This window comes from Molossus molossus, unplaced genomic scaffold (genome assembly GCF_014108415.1).
Source record: "Molossus molossus isolate mMolMol1 unplaced genomic scaffold, mMolMol1.p scaffold_m16_p_12, whole genome shotgun sequence".
Lineage (NCBI taxonomy): Eukaryota > Metazoa > Chordata > Mammalia > Chiroptera > Molossidae > Molossus > Molossus molossus.
Genome location: NW_023425347.1, coordinates 36,798,457 through 36,817,725, shown reverse-complemented (window position 1 = coordinate 36,817,725; position 19,269 = coordinate 36,798,457). Strand labels below are relative to the sequence as shown.

At 42.0% G+C, this 19,269-nt stretch overlaps 1 protein-coding gene and 1 non-coding gene across 4 annotated transcripts in view; both read left to right on the top strand.

The window, feature by feature from the left end:
• SH3GLB1 (SH3 domain containing GRB2 like, endophilin B1) overlaps positions 1 to 6,357 on the top strand; it is a 38,380-nt gene extending 32,023 nt beyond the window's left edge. For 2 of the 3 annotated variants that reach the window (XM_036255861.1, XM_036255860.1), the window contains exons 10-11: positions 2,269 to 2,497; positions 2,875 to 6,357. In XM_036255861.1, the coding sequence (XP_036111754.1) occupies positions 2,269 to 2,497; positions 2,875 to 2,982 (337 nt within the window). In that variant the 3' untranslated portion in view covers positions 2,983 to 6,357. The remainder of the gene's footprint in view (positions 1 to 2,268; positions 2,498 to 2,874) is intronic. The other variant, XM_036255862.1, reaches the window with a different exon arrangement.
• An 11,769-nt stretch (positions 6,358 to 18,126) lies between these two features.
• On the top strand, positions 18,127 to 18,256 carry LOC118627418. The gene has a single exon (XR_004959163.1). It is a non-coding gene; the product is annotated as a small nucleolar RNA SNORA33 (small nucleolar RNA).
• The last annotated feature ends 1,013 nt before the right edge of the window (positions 18,257 to 19,269 follow it).

The window sequence follows — 19,269 nt, the reverse complement described above, 5'->3', positions numbered from 1 at the left end:
TTCCCCACATATTTACAACCATTTTAAGCCTGAAAAGCTTTAGTGCTTCCTATTCTCTTTGTCCTAATACTCTGGGAGTGCATCAAAGGGGTTGCTATTGTTACTATTCATACCTGCTTTCTGCTTAAGGCCACACAAACTCAGCCATTCAAACAAAACTGGTTATTGCTGCACTTTAAGATAAGCTCCGACATTACAATGTGAAACTAGTGCTATTATTCTGGGAAAGAATGTGTAGCTGTCTCTCTGCCCTCAAAGACTATTATTACTGGTAATGACCAATGATAGAGACCGGGAGAAATTTTAGGCCTTTAATTTGTTACAGGTTATCCTTTTCAAGACAGAATATTAAAATATTCAAACGCAGAACTTAAAAATCATCCAGATCCACAGTAACAAATTCAAAAGTTGTTTCTGAAGAGCAGAACCAGATTATGTTAATGGCTAAAGTAGCATTGTTGTTTGTAGTAGTAACTGACTAACAGCAGTCACTCAGGAAGGGCCTGTGTCCCCAGGCTCTCTTTTAGACACCTCCTATGTAATGATGTTACCATCCTCACACCACTGAGGTAGGTACTGTTATATCTACATTTTACAGGAGAGAAAACAGAAGCACTAGTCACAAGATTAGTAAATGTATTTTACTCTTAAATACTTGGGAGGTTTTAACATATCAAGTTACACCAGGAAGTCTGTAGTTTTTTTAATGTGTTAGTAATACATGTTCTTAGAAGGTAAAAATGGCCTTTCAGGTTTTTTGGATGGTTAGTGTTTTTTGTGATTGTTTGTTTGTTTGATTTTCCATTAATTTCCAAAAATTGGCATAGATAGAACTTAGCAGCTAAACAAAGGCTAAACCACTAGTAAATTTGAAAGTAAAATTTCATGGTTAGAGACTTTTAAAACCCCATGTGTGAGGAGAGAGGGCTTAATTTCTGTCTTCAGAAACGTGTATATTTAATCACTTTTGAGGAGTGAGTTCACTTAGGAAGGCATGCTAGGAAATGTATTCTTTACAGGAAAACCTGAATTAGAAATGCATTCCTTTTATCATTAAAATCCTTTTATTCGTCAAAGAAATACTTGCTTTTAATTTTTTTAAATGCACTATTCTAAGCATAAGTATATAATATAAACAAAACAGACCAAATTCCTTCCTTCTTGGAGAGTAGAAAATCAGTGTGTGTGTGTGTGTGTGTGTACACATACATATATATATACACACACATATATATATGAATTATGTAGTATATTAGAAGATGATAAATGCTATAGGAAAAAATATAGCAAGGTAGTACCTTGGTTAGGGGTAGGTTTGCAGTAATCAGGAAAGACAGAGACTTAGAAGATAGAAGAAAGCAAAGTATGCAGCATCTGAGGGAAGATGCTGCAGGAGGGTTACAGCAAGTACACAAACTCTGAAGCAGGAACATAGCTGTTATATTCAGGCAACAACAAGGAGGGCTTGGGTGGAGATGAATCGAGGAGACAGCTGGAACACAGGGCTTTGGAAGCCACTGTTTGGACTTAGGCCATTACTCAGAGATGAGGACCCTTTGGAGGGTTTTGAGCTAGTTACTTTTTTTTTTTTTTTTTAAATCTACACTCAAGGATATTTTTCCATTGATTTTCAGATAGAGTGGGAGGGAAAGAGAGGGAGAAAGAAGGAAACATCGATGTGAGAAAGACACATCAATTGGCTGCCTCTCCTGCAGGACCCCAACCAGAGATCAAACTGCAACATGCCCTTGACCGGAATCAAACCTGCAAATCTTTGATTCGCAGGCTGATGCTTGGACCATTGAGCCAAATTGGCCAGGGCTAAGAGTGAAATGATTTGATTTGAGCTTTTTACAGGATCGTTCTTGCTGCTCTGTTGAGGATAGGTGTTGGAGGGCATGGAATGGAATCTGATGGACTTGTTTGGAACCTTTTGGAATGATTTAGTCACTCAGGAGGTGATGGAGGCTTGGGTCAGGGTGATTGTGGTAGATGGGGTAGAAGTGGTCAGACCCTGGGTGTGTATTTTAGACGTAGAGCCAGTAGGATTTGTTGACAGAATTCATGTGTATGAGGCTTAGAGGAGTCAAGAATTACTGCAAGAAGGGTGAACTAGACAGCACATTCTGTCATTAAAATATTATTAACATCTGTAAATCTTGATTCACAGTGGAGGTTGGTAGAAAGTAAACACTGCCATCAAGTGGTGGTATTCAGGAGCTTTGGTCACTTGGAAATAGGTAATTAGCCTTTTTTTTCCCCCAACAGTTTTCCATCCAATTATCATTGTAACAACAATCAAACTTCTGTGCCACCTGTACCATCTGCTTCATCAAATATAATTGGTTCTTCTGCCTTGACTTCAACAAGTGGCCTAGTAATGACCTCTCCTTCCAACCTTATTGACCTTAAGGAGGGCAGTGGCAGCAGGAAGGCCAGGGTTCTATACGATTATGATGCTGCAAACAGTACTGAATTATCACTTCTGGCAGATGAGGTAAGTAGGTGGGTGTAAGAAGAAACTGTGTCATAGATTGACATAGCTTCTGGTATTGTAACAAAATGCAAATTCCTCGTTACCTATGTGGAAATAGTTTATCATGAATGCTTTCATAGATTTCAGATGATTATAATAACATTCTATAGAATTTTAACTACTATGCTTTAACAAAATAACATCTCAGAAATAGTTAAAGCTTTTGACTGCTAAATAACTAGAAGGTTTCTAAAACTGCCTCTAACAAAATCCTTTAACTTTCAGCAAAATTGACAATTATGTTTAAAGTGCTTTGATAGTGAATAAATACAAATCTGATTAGTTTTCTAATGTGTTTATTTTTTAACATAGTAACTGAAAGTATTTTTATTTTGTAGGTGATCACTGTGTTCAGTGTCGTTGGAATGGATTCAGACTGGCTAATGGGGGAGAGAGGAAATCAGAAGGGCAGGGTGCCAATTACCTACTTAGAACTGCTCAATTAAATAGGTGGACTATGGAAAGATTATCCATCATGACACCGTATTTATATACAATTAACTCTAAATACAGCAAGTTTAGTATCTTCCATGTTAATGTCTTAAAGAGACTGAAAAGAAAATACCAGCCATCAGAAACCAGCTTTCTGCCAATAAAATTGCATGGTAACTATTTCATTACAGAATTTATGTTAGAGCTTTCATGCCAAGAATGTTTTCTTACAAAATTCTCTTTCTACTGAGGTTTCACTAATAATAAGCAGCTTCTACTTTTGAGCCCCAACTTAAAGCAGGAGAACTGTTTTCTACTGAAATTTTCATTAATGGCAAGCTTTTTCTTTTATGTAAAATAAATTTATTGTGGATTGATACCAGTGACTCATTTATTAGGTATAGCCAAAGAATAAAATTAAAATTTGATTTTAACTGTTGGTTTTAAAAAGATCTAGGATATAAACCTCTTTTGTGAAGAATATGTTTTTGAATGTTTTCATGAACAGAAATGCAGTTATACCATGTTTACCTTGTTTTCCAACAGAAATTGAATGATTTCAGTACCATATTTTAATGGGTTATTTGGGGTAAGGAATGTTTATTAAACACTACTGAATGATTTCTTTTAAATTTAAGAAAAACTAGTCTTTAAAAGTACTATCATATTTCTCTGGTATGTTTGCAGTGAAGGTTCTGAAACATCTGTGACAAGTTCAGTTCACTAAGCAATGTTTTAAGATTGTTCAGTTGGCACAGTTTAATGCATATCAGAATTGGACTCATTAAGAACATACTGCAGTACAGTGAAGAGACTTTGTTGTTAATGAGCAACAAATCTTTATAGAAATACAGACTAGTGCAGCTACGTTCATCACAGTAAAGTATATACAAACAATCCACTTTTGGTTACTCTGAGCCTACTAATAAAATTTTGAAAATGTCTTAATGAACTTAGGTCATCTTGATCGAGATCTGTTGTTATGAAACACACACTAATGAAATCATTAGTGACACATTTTGAGTCAGAAAATTGTTATGCGGATCATTGTTGAGTCAACAGATTGTTTCCATGTTAGAACTTCTGCTGTCTTCTTCATTCATTCATTAAGCATTTGTTGAGGTCCTGGTACTGTGTTGATCATCTGGGGATACTACCCTGAACAAGATGCAGAATCAGTGTCAGTGTCATGATAGAAGAAATACAGGGTACTGTGTCTCGGGGCTTTGGGGTCACCTGATTTCTCATTTGGTATGTGGGAGCTGGTTTGAAGAGGAAGTGCTTCAGCTGGGAAAAGGCCTGGAGCCAAAAGAGCGTACATAGCTCATGCTGACAACAAAGTAGTTCAGGCTGACTTACAGGTGAAGTGCAAAGGTGTAGCCATTTCTTCAGGGAATGTTAATGTATCAAAATGATATTTTTGGTACTTTAAAAAATGATAAATACTTAACACAAAAGGATATTTGAAAATGGTAAACATGTTGATAATTTAGCTCACAGTCTAAACTTCAACAGTTTTTACCCTTTAATTTCGGTGCTATGAGACATATTCCTCTACGTTTTAAAGTTGTACAGGTCGCTTTGATTTACACTGTGAATCGCCATACTCTTAACCCCCAAAACTACTCAGGCTGGTTAGCTGTAGAACCAAGTGAGCAAAACTTTTTTCCCCCCTGAAAGGAAGTTCTACAGACAGCCTAGAGTAATATCTATTAGGTTATAGAAGTCAAGATTTAGGCTTTAAAGGTCATACAAAGAAATTCAGGTCAACTTAAACAGCAACTATAAATAAGGTTTATAGGAAGCGTGGTAAAGGGGAAAGACTATGGACACTGGAATGGAATGGTCCTGGATTCAAATCCAGTCTCACTGTGCTGTTTGAACTTCGACTCAGATGATGCATAAACTGTCATTTCCTTATTAGTAAAATGGAGATAATTGTGCTGCCTTAAGATGATGATTATCTTGCATGTTAGGCAATTTTTAGGGAAGTTTTGGCATGTAATAGAAACATTCTCTAAATACCAGTTTCCCCTCATTAGCTACAAGGAGCTTCCTGACCTGCAGAGACTGTAAGACCTCGTTTATGACTGTACCAGAGATACCTCTTTTATACACATGATCTGCTCTGTTCTACTCCTGTCCTCCACCCTCTTTAAATCAGATCCAGGTTTAACCTCACCACAGTCTGTAAACTTTTATCAGAATCTTCCGCCTTCTAAATGAATATTGATTATAGTAACCCAGTAATGTACATTAGCCTTTAATAATGTTACGGTTCAAAGGCTCCTTGTGCCTTTGTCTACCACAAATCTACCACACGTGGATTTGTTTTTCTTTTTATTGCTTTTTATTTTAGTTGGGTTTTGTGCGATTGGTTGGTTGGGGTTTTTTTTTGGTTGGTTTTATTTTGGTTGTGGCTTATTTTATAAAGTCATAGGTTTAAGTTTTACTCAGGTAAAGGCCCATAAAGGTTCTTAGGCCTGAAAGAAAAGCTTGGGAAGCCTATTAATTCATGGTGCAATTCAGAATTATTTAAATAAACTCTGTGCCCCCGAGGTTAGGTATAGTAACATGTGAAGGACACATACGAATAAAGTAAAGGGAGTAACTGTAGGCTCTTTTACACACAGCAAAATAAGTGATTGGATTCTCTACATTTGTCCTCACAGTAATCTAACCTAAAAGGCTGTGGTGTTAAATCATTTTTGTGGTGCTAATTAGAAGAATTCATATTGTAGGTTCGGTCTGCAATGGGAATGTGCCTCACCCCGGGTAACGAGCAATAAGAACCTGAATCCGTGGGTTAGAGTCCATCCTCACAGTCTGCTGTTACCCTCCACCCAAATAAGCGGACAGAAGGTGAATGTAGGAGCTGGTGTTGGGAGAACATTTCTGAGATGAACTGTGGGGGAGGTGATGGAGTGCTGGACAAGAAGCTGACAGAATTCCTAAAACATTTACTGTGCCTCCCAAATGCCTGAAATTATGAAATATGTAGCCCTAGTATGTAGCACGTCAAGCCTGGATGAGGAGCCATTATAGATAGATGGTTTTCAAGTTTGACCTGCAGCCAGCTTTGTCTCAGCCTCTCCACCTCATGACACTCAGAAGAGGAGGAGGGATATTCAGAGCAACCAGCCCTTTTCCCAGTGTCCTAATTAGAACGTCTGCTCAGCAGGGCCGAGTCCTCAGTGTGAGACCCCAGGACGGGCAACAGCAGCATCACCTGGGAACTCGTTAGAAATGCTCATTCATGTTTCTGAGTACTTTCTACCTTGATTTTTTTTTCTTTCTTTTTTGGTCTTCAAGGGGCTGTAGAACTAGTCATAGTTCTTCATGTAACATTTTTTTAAATATTTTAAGACAAAAATTGTCTTTACCCTGTTCTAGCATTAATCAAAATTATAATTATATAGTTACTTTTATAATTTATTTGTTTAGTGTATATTGATCACTTCAGAATGTAGGCATTCTGAGATACAGATCATAAATCTTTTGATCACACTTATTAGCATGAGACCTAGGACATAGTATGGACTCAATAAATATTTGTTGAGTGAAAAAAAAAAAAAGCTATTCCTAAGCCTTTTCTGAGCTTTACTGAATCAGACTCTGGGTGTAGGACCTAGCAGTCTGTTTTTACAAACCATATGGGTGATTGTTCCACTGTGAAGGTAGAGAGCCACTTCAGTAGAACAAAGCAAACGTGCCCTCACCTTCAGACCTATCATCTGGCGTGACCTGAGAGATGGCTGCCTTCCGCCCTGCACCAACAGCAATGCTGTCTTAACTGCAGGGGAGCCTTGCTGGGCTGTGAGTGGGTTGAAGGCAGAGGGTGTGGTTAGCCAAGTGTTCGGGAAGTATTGGTTGGAATGCCAGTACTTGATTGGGGGGGGGTACTAGAATGGTCTGAAGAAGGGTAAGCTCTACCACCCACATTTCCACTCAGTACAGTGACAATTTGACATCAAAGCACCCTGACAAACCATTCAAGTGGCATCAGGCTGACGTGTATGTCCCTGTGACTCTGGTTACTAAGTTCTGCTCTAATTCCACTTCAAAAGACACTTGTTAAAGAATTGTTAATGCTTAATAATACAAGTCAGATGTGTTGGTAAAAAGGAAAAAACATGAAAATATAGTTTAAAAGGTAAAAATCACCTATAATACCACCATTCAGGGAGAACTGTTATTTAGGTGTATAACTTTCCAGACTTTTCCATGCTTTTATAGGTTTTTTAAGTGGGATCAAATTGTACATACTGTTTTGTAACTTTTTCACTTGACAACACCATGACTCCTGCCGTGTCCAATGTATTACTGCATCGTTCTTAAGGGCTGCATGGTATTCCGTCATATGTGCCACATTTTATTAAACTGTTGATTTCCAGTTTGTTTCTAATTTTTCACTAATAAACTGCTTTAAAGAACATTGTGTTACTAATCTTTTACGTGTTCTTAATATTTCCTTAAGATGGATGTGGAATTGCTAGTGCAGACAGTATGCCAGTTTTTAAAAGCACTTGTTACTGCCACTTTGACCCCCTAGGAAACTCATCAACTTACACTTTTATCAGCAGTGTATGAAATTGCTTCTTTTTGAAGGGCTTCCAATTGAATGTTCTTACAGCCTTCTGTTTAAAAATAAAGGCTACCAGTAAGATAAAAAGACCCTGCAAAATTAAAACCGAGATCAATCATAAATCATTCTGACACGACATGGTTTACTGGTCTGCCTCAATTTTGTATTTTGTCTTTGGGAATGTTTGTATTATTAGCTTGCCTCTTTTATTCAGTTTCCTGGAAGCACTAGCACCTTTCTGACTTCTGCTGAAATAGTACGAGTACAATCTTAAATCTTGTAATTTTGATGCAGGCTGACTGTTGGTTTGGGGGAGTGTGGCCATAATAGGGCAAGGAGGAATTTTGGAGGGCAGGCAGAACACTGGCTTTCCCACTTGGTTTCTGGCTTCGTGTCAGTCAGCCTCTTTGAGCCTGTTTGCTTATCTCTGGAAAGAATATCATAAGCCTACCTTGTAGGGTTGAAAAGGTTAGCCATGTTATGGACACAGTGCCTGGCACCTAGTAGGTAATAACTTAGGGTTGAAAAGGTTAGTATGTTAGAGCAGTTTCTATTATCAGCCTCTGGAGTAAATGCCATTGCCATTGCCAAGTGAAATCTGCCTTGGGAGCTGTCCCAATAAATGGACAGTGCCTCCTACATCCTGGACCTGAAAAATATAGTTCTTCAAGATTGTGTCTCATCTTTCCACACTCCAGAATTAAACTAACCAGACAAAACTCTCCAACAAGGTGGCTAATGGAAGAATTCAACTAGTATGCTTTTATGGTAGTATATCAAAGTGGTCATCGTTCTGAAATGGTCAGCTGGGTGTGTCAGTCATGCCAAACCTCCCCCTTGGCATTGAAATTGTCTGCATCGGCCCACAGCGGACCTTTGTGCTTTGGGGGGCTTGTCTCTGACTGTGAGGGCCTGACTTGGGGCTCAGCTCAGTCATGGAAATAGTGATTAGCTAAGTCCCAATAGCATCTCCAGAACCAGAGAACATAATGGATTCGTCCACTATGAAAGAAGCTTGTTCAGAGAAGTATCCGAATTCTAACATTTGCTCAGCAGTACTTCCAAAAGATAGACGTTCAGGCTTACCAGCTATCAATGATAGACAAAACCCCAGATACAAACCCATTTCTACATTGGGATGAACGCTGCTAAGTTTCTATTAGCATCTGGTTTGTTGATTCTAACTCGGAACTACTCAGCCAATAAAAAGTGAGTAGTAAGAACTTCAAAGGGCTGAAAATAAGGAAGGCTTCAGGTTTGTGAGAATAAACAAATTAAGTGACTAAGAGGTGAAAAAAGATGGGATACTATACTAAGCAACTTCTCTGGAAGCCTGATGACTATGGTTTAGGGCACGTGTTTCTGTCTAGTCCCACGTTCTAGAGAAACGAGCTATAATGGGCAGTCCCAGACATCCGCCCACTTGACGCTTCCTTGCCTTCTGTATGCATTTCCTCTCTTCAGAGTAAGCTCAAAAGCTCCTCTCTGAAGGTAACCTGGACCCCCTCAGGCAGAATTAATTATTCATGAACATATACATTTATACATTTGAATTGCAATTGCTAACCTAGCAGAGCTCAAGGACAGGAACTTTGTGTCCCCTGACTGCTAGTATACTGAAAGGAGTTGCAGCGATTCCCGTAGCTGCTTGCAGCATTCTGATTTCTACCAACCATCTATTAATGATTCAGACTTGGTGCTGTATTGTGTGTTGCCCTTAAGAAACAGCCCCTTTTGGACAGCAATGTGATAGAAAACACACGTTTGCTTCTCATGGCAAGTAAATCCCAGCCCCTCATCATTACCTCCCGTTGACCCTGGTTCGTTTCACACAGTGCTCATCACTGACTTGTATTTTGCAGAACAGTAATTTATTAGGGGATGGACTTTTTTGCTGGTTATAGTTATACTCCAAGTTAATTTAGGATCAGGCACCTCTATAAAGTCAGGATTGGGCTATTTACATTGTTAAAGCTGTTCTATGTAAATGTCTGTAAAAAGGGTTAACTTTCCTTCCTTTCTCCTCTCTACCTCTTTTCCAGCCTTCCTTTTTTACATTTTTGGACATACTTCCTCTTTCTTCTTTCAAAAAAGATAGATAGTTAGAAAAAGATATACCATATCACAGGGGAAAGGTACATGTGCAAAGGAAAAATGATAAAACAGCCCAAAAATGCACGACCAATCTTGCTCAGTCGCTACGCGTGAGCGCCAGGTCTGACTCGGGGTCTGGCAGCCAAAGCAGAGAAGGAAGCAAAGTGTGATGAGACTTCAAACTGCTCACACAGAGAACCACGCTGGTTCTCAGCAGAGGGCCGCGCACTACAGCGGACACTGAAGACACGCGCGCCAAAGCACAGCTGACTTAGGAGACTACGCCTCTGGCCCTGATTCAGGATTAAATGGGACATGACGGCTGCATTGCAGTGTTCATCACCCTGGGAGTACAAATGAGCACAAAATGCCTCCCTTGAACACCCTGAAATACAATGGCTCTGAGGCTTCCTTTGTCAGATCACGAGGAAGTGAAGGATTCTCCTTCCCTACAATTGACTAACAATCTCCAGGGATACTTATGTCCACAAACCAATTCTCCCCCTCCTACCTACTGATGGAGAGGAAACTCAAGGGCCACCCTCCTGCCTCACTCCAGGACAGCTTGGCCTCCTCCCCTCCCACACTGCCACCCCAGTTGCCGTGGCCACTGCCAGTGAGGCTGGGTGTAGCAGGCTGTAAACCGGTTAAAAGCGGGAGTCACCGCTGGTCTCTGATGCAGCATTCTACACAGGTGGGTATGGAATGCTGTTTTAATAAATGCAGTTTAATTACAGGCAGCAAGGTCGCTCACTATGACTCAAAGTCTTATAGTAATTACATGATAGAATTATTTTCCTCTCCTACAGTCTCATGGGGATCTACCACCTCCCGGGGACAGGGATCTTCCCCAGACACCTGTGCTTCTCGCTAACCCTAACCCACCCCTTCCTCGGTGCCATCTACAGTCCCCAGTGCCTGGATCACGGCTCCTTCGGACAGAGGGAATCAGGGCACTGCGGCATCAGGAGACGTCATTTCCTCCCTCCCTCTTACGCTCAGCTGAGGGTCTCTCAGAGCACAACCCCCTACGTGAGGGGCTTTTCCCGTTTACACACACAGCCAATTCTTTCAGGAACACGTCCCGATGAGGACAGCGGTGGAAGACAAATTCCAGTACTGGACACTGTGCAGACCTGGAACCAAGGCTCCCCTTCATCCCGTAGCCTCCGGTGTGGGGAAGCTGCTCACCAGTCTAGTCTACTTCTACCTTCACCGTAAGTTCCTTCTAGGGGCCGTATTATTCTATCCAACAGTCTGGCTTTGATCACAACCATCTCACAACATCCACACTTTTTATCATATTTGAACCTTGATGTTGAGAGCAATAAGAATCCTCTCGGCTATAAAATATTCCTCTGCCCAGACAGAATCATACTGAAATCAAAGAAGCAAATTTTCAAATCCCCACTTTGCTAATGATTAGCTGTGGGTTGACCAGATGATTTAACTTCAATTCCTGTGTCTTCACCTGCAAAACACAGATTGAAATACCTGCCTCCTAGGTGTGTGGCAAGCAGTAGGTCTCAAAACATGGTCCCCCGACCAGCAATGTCAGCATCACCTAAGGAATTTATTGGAAATGCGAACTCTCAGCCCCCTAGTGAATCTGAAACAGTTTGTGTTTCCACAAGCCTTCAGGTAGTTTGATGCTGAGTTTGGGGAACTACTGGCTGTGAGGATTAAGTAAAACAAAGCATGATAGGGCTTGACTCAGTAATTAGCACATCATAAACACCTAACAATTTTTATTATTATCCTGACTCTCAGAATGTCTGAAGTAATGAATGAACTACACACCCTTCAGGCAAAAAGTTTCAAATATATTTCTCATCACCCATCATTTTGTAAGAGTTTGGCAGCTGAAGGTTTGAAGTTCTATAATGAGAATATAAAGTACAAATCCCTATACTTTAGTCCATCATGTAGAAAATGAATTGAAATAATTTTTACCAAAAATGAATCAACTAAAATCCATATAAACAGTCATCCTATCTCTGCAAAACAGCACTTGGAGAAAGGGTTAAGATTTTTCTCAGAAAACAGTCAGAGTATGCTTATACATGTGGGAAAATGAGACACAGAAACTTTCATGTCCTGTACCTAAATACACACACGACCTTTTGGACCTGAAGTTTTCCAGAGCATATGTTACTAATCGCATGCTGTGGTTACAAAACAGTTTCAATCGTGCACTCATAAAATGACTAACTTTATTCCCTGATGAGTGCCTCTAGATAAATTTGTTTCATAATGTAACCCTAGGAAACTAAATGAGTTTACCTTTATGTGCTTGGATATAAACCAATTACATGTTGCAAGAGACAATTAAAATAATTGTGGTTTTAGAATAGTTTGTCATAAGCCATTCTTTCTCAGAGCATTTAGATAGCAAGTCCAGTAGAAATTAAATTTGTGGTTATGTAGCCTCAGGCAAATTATTCACTTAATCTTGAAGGCTCACAGACTTCTAATCTGTAAAGTGAAAGGACTAAACCAGATGATCTCTAAGGTCTTTCTAACTTTTGCATCCTAAGATGCTCTAAACAAGGTAAAGTTGTTCACAAATACTAAACCCTAAGTTCTTTTAAATTTTTTTTCCTTTATTGATTTTAGAGAGAGAGGAAGGGAGAGGGAGAGATAGAAACATCAATGAGAGAGAACATTGACTGGCCACCTCCTGCATGCCCCCCACTGGGGATTGGGCCCACAATCTGGGCATGCGTCCGGACCGAGAATCGAACCGGTGACCTCTTAGTGCCATGGGTCCAGGCTCAATCACTGAGCCACACCAGCCAGACTAAACCCTAAGTTCTTAATTAACTTAAAAAGCATGCACCGTTTAGTATGTAGTTGATGGGACCGTTTTCTTTATATTTAATTTCAGATAACAAAGATTCTTCAGTCTATATGTTCTAGAAGAAAATGACTGCTAACTTGTGAGAGATTCCTTTGGAAATCCCCCTCTCCCTGGACCTCAGAGGAGGTACTTTGTGCTCGGACTTTCTAAAGGGTTCTAATGAGCACATATGAACAGTGACACTCACAATCTTAGACACTCTTGAGTGCTTACATCTCCTTGAAAAAATTGCTAACATTGATTAAGCAGTTTATGTTTGTCACCTTCTTTTTTTCTGTTGTTTTTTTTAATCCTCACCCGAGGACATTTTTCCAATTTTTTGTTCAGATAAAGTGGGAGGGAGAGAAAGGGGGAGAGAGAGAGAGAGAGAGAGAGAGAGAGAGAGAGAGAAACATCGATGTGAAAGGGACACATTGAGTGGCTGCCACCCGCACGACCCAACCAGGGCCGGGGACAAACTGCAACCGATGTATATGCCCTTAGTGGGAACCGAACCCGGGTCTCTCTGGACCGCAGGCCAATGCTCTAACCGCTGAGCCAAACCGGCCAGGGCTTGTTACCTTCTTTAAACCTGGTGAGAAGGTAAGTGTGCTTGAGACCCTATTACAGACAAGGAAACAGAGTTTAGGGAGGCAGAAAGTGGCAGAGCGAGGTCTCGTTCCTTATCGTCCCAATTCCAAAACCCAAGCTCTTAATCTGTGTCTAACACAGACACCAATTTTTTATACTTGCCCCCAAAATATGGTCAGTGGCCTGTTATTTCCTGTACTTCTGGGCTAGTAATTTCTCTTGGAGTCAGAAAAAAATTTTTTAACATAAAGTGTCTGTAAACTATTGCTTAGCCAACTGAAAAAAAAATCTACAGAGTTCATTAAAGTCTGGCAGGTGTGGCTCAGTGGTTGAGCATCGACCCATGCACCAAGAGGTTGCCGGTTCGATTCCCGGTCAGGGCACATGCCCGGGTTGTGGGCCAAATCCCCAGTGGGGGGCATGCAGGAGGTGGCCAATCCATGTTCTCTCTCATCAATATTTCTATCTCTCCCTCTCCCTTCCTCTCTCTCTAAAATCAGTAAAGGAAAAAAAAAAAAAGTTCATTGAAGCCAAATAGGGATCTTCAGCCCCATTCCCACCACAGCTGAAAGTGCAGAGATCAGCCTTGGCTTAAAGCAGCGGTGCCCACGTGTGGTCCGGAATCTCTGGGGGTGGGACCCAGCCGTCTTGTGTGTCAAGTCCGCCAGTTGCCTCTGATGCACCTTTGAGAACCACCTGTTTTAAAAAAAAAAAAAACACAGAGATGAAAAACCACCTTTTTGTCTTTCGCTTTAACGCCGATTTACCTACAGAAACAATAAAAGAGAATGACAGACCCCAAAATATTGCCACGAGCTATTAAAGTAAGCTGAACTTGAATACCACTTCACTGATTCTGTTGATTAAACAGGGCATTGCTAACAAGTAATTTGATGAGCATGTGAAAATGTTTAGAATATAGTTTTGCCAGGAAGAAGGAAAAGAACCCATGGATTGGAAGCGTTGGTTCCAAATTCCAGCTGTAAGGGCATATATGCTGTATAAATTTGTCTCTTTTATTTATTTACTTTTTTATTGTTGAAAGAATTACAGATGTCCCCCATTTTTCCCCATGGACCCCCTCCTTCCCACTCCCACCCCCTCCTGCCTGTCCGTGTAGATTGCTTGTGTCTATATGCATGTAAGTTCTTTGGTTTTAAGGTAACAAATCTATATAATCGTTGTTGTTCTTTCTAGCCAGAGTCTTAATTTCCACTGATGGGCTTATATGCCCTGTTTGGTAGGACAAGAGAACACCATTTAAAAAAAAAACACAGGAGGCTCCGTAGTTCAGGGGTTAGAGCACTATCTCATTAAAAAAAAAAAAAAAGGTGCCAGTCACTAGCATTTACAATATGCCAGTCACTGTACAGAGTACTCTATATACATGCTCTAATTTCGTTCTTACAACACCATGGGGTAGAGATTGTTGTCCTCACAAGGCGGACGAGACAACTGCAGCTTAGAGAAAACCACTAAGTGGTGAAACTGCTCTGCTCATGTCAAGGTCTGGAGTCTCTGAGACAGTAAACTGTCTAAGCCTTCCTGTCCCTTCTCTAACAGGGATCCCTCCCATTCCTTCAGTCCCCAGACGGCCAGGCCCTGGAAGCCAGTGCTCCAGGCCTTCCATCCCACGCTTGCTTTGCCTCCACATGGCGCCCACCGTGGTTCATCTGAAGCCCAATTCCTGCAAACTCCAGCCTTCGAACTCCCAGACAGCCGATCTGGAAGGGCTGCTGAGACTCAAAGCCCCAGGAAGGCTGGGGGACAAGGATTGTCCCCTGGGAGGGGGAAGAAAGAAGAGCAGCAATAGTAGCAGGAGACATGGCTAGTACAATGTGGGAGAATGCATCAACGGTGATACTGAACAGAGAGATACTAAACAACTAGCAAAGAGACAATGGAAAATATGAGTGGTCAGTAGGGAAATCATGGAGTGTATGGTCATTTTTATGAACAGGTTACCATATGTATGTACTTCACTACCATATAGCAAAGCAGCTAGTGTGCAAATTATTAAACGGGTTAGAATAAGTTCATGCATTGTTTTGTTGGAATAGTGAGGCCTTTACCACTGTGACAGTGCCACACTTGAGTGTGCTGAACACATAGCCCAGCTGCCTGCTCACTACTTTGAAGCTGGAAGAACCGCTGGTCATATCTTTATTTTCGTAAATTAGAAAACACATATCCATCAACGGTGCATACTTCCAAGGCAAAAATGTGAGAGAAAAAATCCCCTTAGTTTTGTTATGGACAGATATTGGTGCTGATCCAGAACCTTGTTAAGCTCTTAGCAGCCAGGGGTCTACCTCGGAAACCCACCCAGCTGCGGGAAGGAGACCCCCTTCTATTGCACGTACTCACTTGTTTGTCTGTGATAGCTTTGCTTTGGAACCAAGAGCCCTTTTAACTTTGATTAAATTTTGTTTTAAATCCTTGCTCTAGAAATACTCTCTCTCTCCTTCTATCTACACCCCTCAGAGACCTAGCTTTCCTCCTGGATAATCAACTACCCCCAAGGCAGCAGAAGACAGTAGCCCAAACCTGACTGGGTCACAGGGTTGGGACCCTTGGCAGGCTAAAGATGACATCCTCACCCAAGTTATGTTTCAGCTCCTGAGCCCTGAGGTGGAACCATCCCCTGGCTACTTTCCCATGAAACCAGAACAGACCTCAGAGCTGTCCTCAGGACCTGAAGAAATGATTTATTATCCTTACCTCACCTCACCTCCAGCCAATCAGCTCCCAGCACGACCCTGAACCCCTAACCCATGATGTCTTATGATTTCGCCCCACATAATCTGTAACCTACATGCCACTGGAGAGTTCCAGCTTTTGAGCATTGGCATCCCGTTCTCCTGGATGGCACCATTCATAATAAAAGAGCCAATACTTCTCCACTGCAGTCCTCGGTGGCCGGTGTTCGGCTCTGCTAGCTCTGCTTGGATGAACGCCTGCTGTTCTGTAACAGCTTCACCTCACTGTCCCGGCACCACAGTCCTGGGCAGGCGGCGGGCAGGGACTCCTTTCTCTGTCTTCCCTATCCCTTTTCCACTTTGTCTCAAAAGTCTTATCAACAGAGACCTTGCAACTTTAGAGAAAAAGAGAGAAGAGAAATAGTAATCGCTACAATGATTTAAAAGCTGCCTGCATGCCAGGCATTGTGCTAAACGTGATTTATACCCATTACCTACTTCTAACCCCCTGTGAGGTGGGTACCACGCTTCCTGTTTCACAAAGGGGGAAATGAAGGCTCTTGAATCACACAGCCAACAGAGCAGCCAAGCTTGGCTTTGACCCAGGGCTCCCTAATTCCAAAAGCTTTGCCTTGCTCTTGATTTCTACACTGAGGGTTCCCCCAAGGCACGATTATACCATTCAGCCTAACCAGTGTTTAAAACAAATGGCAGCAGAGACTTACTCTTTCTATAATCAAGATAGAGTGCAGAGTCCTCAACCAGTTGGATGGGCCCTGCCCAATGGGTGCTATTCCAGGGAACGGCTTCCCTTTCCTCTTGTTTCTTGACCCCACGTGGAGCCCACTATGTTGGGGCCTCCATGCGCTGAGAAAGCCCCTCTCCCAGGGCAAGCAGGACCTTGCTGGCTCATCACTCGCGCGGGAAAGGAGCACCTCTCCTATCCTGTCTGCAGTCCACTCAGCTCATTCCAGTACCTGAGCTTTCCAAAGGGGCTTTTGAAAGTCAGTTGCTTGGAACTCAGAGCACATCTACAAATGATGACAAGGCTCCCAAGTCCGGGCACCAAAATCCATTTAACCGGTAATGTGCCTGAAATAGTGTTAATAGTTAGAGCAGCCCAGAAGAATGTAGGGCTGCTGAAGACCCCTAAATTTCTCTGAGCCCAGGCTTTTTCATGGCCCATAGTCCCAGGAGAATGACAAGAATGTAGTAAATAACAGCTAGCATTTATTGAGCATTTACCAAGTGCTTGACAACTGTTGTACATACATTTGACCTTCATAGCAATTCTAGAAAGCGGATGTGATGAGGTTCAACTAACTGAGGCACAGAGGAGGTAAGTGACTTCCCAAGGTCACAGGGGAGATAAGGGTCACAGTAGAGGTAGGAACGAAGCCCAGGTCGTGTGGATCTAAAACCATGTGACTAACCAGGGTGTTGTACGTTACCTCACTGGGCCGTTTTTGCAATCTGAGGGTTGGGGAAGGGACCCGCAGAGGCTCTGCCATGATGTGTGGGGAAATCACATGAACAAGCCGGTAGGAAGTGACTGGGAGGGAGCCCCGTGGTGACCCCCTCGCCATGTGACTGCCACACAGGCTTCTGTGCCTCAGGGAGAGGAGGGGTCAGTGTGGCAGCCCCAGAGGTGATGGAGTTGCTGGTAGTGGAGAACAGGCTGCTCTTCTCTACAGCTTCCACCGCTGCTCTGAGCCGAGCCTTTGGGCAAGTTCGTGCCAGCTCGGTACCGTATACTTCACCTGGAGTGCGCTGCTCTGGGCCTGGCACCTTTCACTGAACACATCCCTAATAATTTGACCGTTGTCATTACAGCATGATGTCATTGGACTCTGGAAAAGGCCAAGCCCCTCTGGAAAGCCCCAATAGACTGGGCTAAGGCAAGCCTGAGGGGAAGGAGGTTCTGCCCGAATAGCACCACAGCCCGGCACCCTCAAACCTGTCTCCCTTCCCAGCAAACCTCCTACCAGCAGCACCACAAGATGCACCGTGAACTGGCTTGAGTCCTTCCTCTTCGTTCCTCCTGCGCCCTCAGATGTAGGGCTAAGAAGCTATGAGATGGAGGAGCACAGGTTGGCAGGGGGAAGAAGGCCGTCCAGCCAAGCAGGCCGTCCAGCCAAGCAGGCCGTCCAGCCAAGCAGACTCAGAACGATCAGGCTGGAGAACAGGCATAACTGGCTCCGAAATGGTCTCTCGTGGTAAATGGTCATGGTAAAGGGAAGGGAAAACGGATGCCCCTTGAAGTTTTTCTTCAAAAGCTAATGAGCCATACTTCATGAACGCAATGGTGACTTATGATCTGTTCTGCAATTCTTTAAAACGTCCAGGTCCAAAACCAGCCAGTGAGTCTGCTTACCTGAGTGTGTTTCCACAAAAATTTAGAGAAAGCTGGCAATAGTAAAGCCATGTTACGAGCCTTAAAGACATTGAAGTCATTAAGGTCCCTGAAAATGGCTATAAAAAACAACAACAATAAAATAAACATAAAATACCCAACACTCTCCAAAGCTTGTTCCAGCCTGAGGGGCTAACGTTCTCTGCAATACACAGCTACAAGATCTTTACTCTGCTGCCTTTTTTCCCACCCAGTTCTCAGCTCAGTGTCGACCCCCAGGCCTGTCCAGATCACTGCAGCTAAAATAGCACCCCTTTTTATTACATGTTTACCATATCAGTCTAGTTCCTTTCTGAATAACACCCATGAGCTGAAATCATCTTTCTTACTTGTTTACTTCCTCCGTGAGAGCAGGACTTTGTTTATCTTGTTAATGACTGTATCTTCTTTAGTCCACGGGCCGATGCTCTAACCTCTGAGCCAAATCGGCCAGGGCATGACTGTATCTTCTACACTTTGAAAAGTGAGAACAGTGCCTGCCCCATGATAGACATTTAATAAATATTAAATATTGATTGAATTAAACACTGCTGTTACACTCAAAGATCTTTTTAAAGCAAGGTATTTATCACACATATATAAATGCTACAGAATCTTACAGGGGATATAGTCCTAAGCTTTCCAAAGCAAATTAATAGGCAAGCCAACATACAGAGCTATTCTCTGTACCAAATTTTACAACTGATGTTTATTTTTGCACTGGAAAGAGACTCCATTTCAATTCTGCTTTTCTTAAAATGACTAACGTGTATTAACAATGGTATTCTGAAGTACAGATCCTTTTCCACCAGTGCTTAAAGGTTTATAAATATACCAGGATCCCCTGATGGGAAACTGTAGTCAATTAAGAGTATTCTGGCACACGGTAGTATCTCAATAAATATTTATTCAATAACGGAGATTTCAATGTTTTGTATCTGTGCAATGTTATTGAACAAATATTGTTCTTTGGCTTCAAATAAGGCACTGTATCTTTGAAGTATCAAAAATCAATTCTTGTCATGACTGGGTGGCTGTGGTTGGTGGGAGCGTCATCTCATACACCAAAGGGCACAGGTTCAATACACGGTCAGGGCACAT